The following is a 2,981-nucleotide window of genomic DNA, read 5'->3' as shown; positions in this document are numbered from 1 at the left end:
AGGAAGAAGCAAGTAAAATTCTTGAAGTCATCCGTTTGCTTATAATTTTCTCACTATGTCAAGAAGTGGCTATACAACTTCGCTCAGCGCGTGCTTGGTATGACATTTTTTTTATGTAATAATATATTGTTGGATCATTGCATGTTTTCGCTCTTGGTACCACTCTCTAACATTATGTGTGTTGCACTGCTATAGTTTGGGCTAGAGTGGCCAGAGCTTGACACCAGTACCCATTTTTTCTAGCTTCGTCCCTGCCAGTATGCTAGTTGAAACAAGTTATTAAATCATGCATTATAAATTGATATAAAATAGATATGAAAGCTTCAAAAGGTACACTCTATCATATTACAACAAAGAAACACATGCATGTTGATCCACCAAGCAAGGGCTTTTCTCATCAACTATAGACCATCTAGCTCTTGCATGGCATCGGCAAAACAACGTTGAAAATTCTCCATGCTGCTTGTCGGCAATGAGAGCCCCACCTCGATGCCGCCACCGTGGCTGCGTGCCTCCTCCACCGATATCGCGGAGGTTTTTGCCACGGACACCACGTCCACCTTTGTTGGCTTCCCGAATCCAAAATCGAGGTTGTACACACGGAACCTCGGTGAATCAGCGACAGAGAGCACACCAGATTTTACCGCATCCTTCACCCGCTCAACACACCCGTCCCACCTATCCTGTGACCCCTCACCCACCTCATCCTGGAGGGCGTCGGAGAGTGCCATGAATGCCGCGAAGAGGCCTTCCTTGCCGGTGGCCGCAATCTCGTCATGGCGCGCGGTAGCAATTGCCGGACCAAGGCAGTTCCCTAGGTACCTGTCAGGGACGGGCGGCTTCAACCGTGCCCGGTGATCCACCGAAAAGAGGAAGTAGGTTGTTTTTGTTTGGTTTTGTTCCTGTTTGGCTCGACAGTAGCATGACCACATTAAACTGAAGGCAGCGAGCAGCGACGAGCATTTGGCAGAAGGCGCGCCCTGCTTGGCAGCCTCATCGGCAAGCATATGCTTGATGCCGTGCAGGAGCTCCTGAGGCAGTGTGAATGTGGCGAGGAGCTGGTCGTCTGGGATAGAGGACACACTGCTGCTCACGAACTCGACCTCGTCGTCGCTCGGCAGTCCTTTGCAGTAGATGTCGTATAGACCTCTGGGGTCGGCGATGAGTGTGCGGTCAATGACCGGTGGCGGGGGCATGTCGGCGCCAGCGCAAGCCGCAGCCCATGTGTCCATGAAGTGCGTGGAGCTGGCACCGTCGCAGGCGGTGTGATGCACGGTGACACCCAGAGCAAGGCCCTGCCGCCCGGATAGCACCGTGGCCTGCACGGCGAGCACGGCACGGCCTTTTGGCAGCGTTGGCACCAGAGGCGCGAGCTTGGCCACCTGGACGGGATCGCCATGGGCAAGGTCTTCGATGTCGGTCTCGTACTCGGCGACAGTGAAGGCGACGCCGTCACCAGGCTGGTAGAAGAGCTCGTAGCGGTTGCTGTTGGGATCGCCCGGGGTGAGGCGGACATGGCCGGCGAGCGGGTAGAAGAGGGTGAGGGCCTTGGAGAGCGAGGCCTTGAGGTCGGAGATGAGTTGGGTAGTAGTGTCTTGGTGGTGGTGGTGGAGGCGGTAGAGGTAGAGGCGCTGGACGGGCGGCGGGCGCAGCCATTTGACGTCAAAGAATGTGAGTGGGAGCGAGCGCGGCGGGAGGTGGAGGTTGGACGGCCTGACCACGCTGGCGTCTAGGACCCGGAGATTGCTATCAGCACCCATCTCATGCACGTGGATGGATAGACGACGTGCCTACTCTACATGTTATACTATCGGTGCATGAGGTAGGTAGGTAGCATGCAGCGTGGCAGGGTAGGTTAAGGAGCCAAGCACGTGACGGTTGGTTGGGTTCTCATCTGGCCCTCGAATCGATCCAACGTCTCCTACGTTTGTTGTCTAGTATGTGCTCTCTGGTCCGCTCGTTTCAACGGCCATGTACCCATTCGTTTTCGTTGGAGGGACCTAACAATGCATAGTGGTCCGCGCATACATTTGTAATTCCAAAAATGTTTATTTAGTTTTTTGCGCTTTAAATTACTATATATGTATTTGCATGTTACAAAATAGATTGTGATTTCTTGCTCTGTTGGAATAACTAGCTGTCAACCCGTGCATTTGCATGGGCTAGCATTATTCATAGTTATACTTGCATTTTCGAGAACATGAAATATGTAGAAATAATTGAAGTGTACTCGAAATTCTTAATGTCACGTAATAGATTTCATCATATATAGCAAACATAAATACTAATCCATCACTTGTTCAAAATTTCGCAATAAAATGCAAGCAATTGTTTTAGTCTTTGTTGTATTCTTTTAGGCTCAGTTTATGGTTGATAAATTGTGATATGATGTGGTTACTTTCTAATTGGCTATGGAAAACTAACAATGAAAGTACAAAAGAGTGGGTCAAATAAACACTAAAATTGACATAAACGGGCAGGCGCGGGCACGATGGTGAGGGGCGCCCGCCATTGACCTCTCGCCATTGCTAACATGTCACCAGTTGAGGGCATGCTGCCCACCACCGGTAATGTTTGTACCTGTGGCTGCCTGTCTTAAACACCCCTATTGAAAGCATCGCCTAGGCAAATTAAAAATAATGCAGCTGCGGCAGAATTTTGCTGCCATGGTAGTGTTTTGCACACAATGCATTGATATCCATCAGAAATTACAATATGTTGCAATATTACATTGATACCGATAAGAAATTGCAATACACTACATTGATACCTATCTCTACATGCATGAATTTTGCTACCTTATCCGCTAGTTGTTATCATGACTAAACATCACATAATTTAACCATTGAACATGTTCATCATTCATAGATAGTATATATTAAGTTTAGTCAAAAGGTACTATGACTCGAAAGGTCATTGACAGCTACTAGCAAGTCCTCTCCTTTAGGAATGGATGTGAAGAATAGGAAAATCCCTGCACG

General features: G+C 48.9%; 1 protein-coding gene across 1 annotated transcript; it reads right to left on the bottom strand.

Moving 5' to 3' along the window:
• Positions 1–237: 237 nt before the first annotated feature.
• Positions 238–1,923, bottom strand: LOC123117890 (phenolic glucoside malonyltransferase 1-like). Its single transcript, XM_044538557.1, has one exon. It carries the CDS (start codon positions 1,758–1,760, stop codon positions 402–404), a length of 1,359 nt encoding a protein of 452 aa, XP_044394492.1. The 5' UTR covers positions 1,761–1,923; the 3' UTR covers positions 238–401.
• Between the last annotated feature and the right edge of the window lie 1,058 nt (positions 1,924–2,981).

Source organism: Triticum aestivum, chromosome 5B (assembly GCF_018294505.1).
Source record: "Triticum aestivum cultivar Chinese Spring chromosome 5B, IWGSC CS RefSeq v2.1, whole genome shotgun sequence".
In the NCBI taxonomy this organism is placed as follows: domain Eukaryota; kingdom Viridiplantae; phylum Streptophyta; class Magnoliopsida; order Poales; family Poaceae; genus Triticum; species Triticum aestivum.
This window is presented reverse-complemented; position numbering and strand designations above follow the sequence as displayed.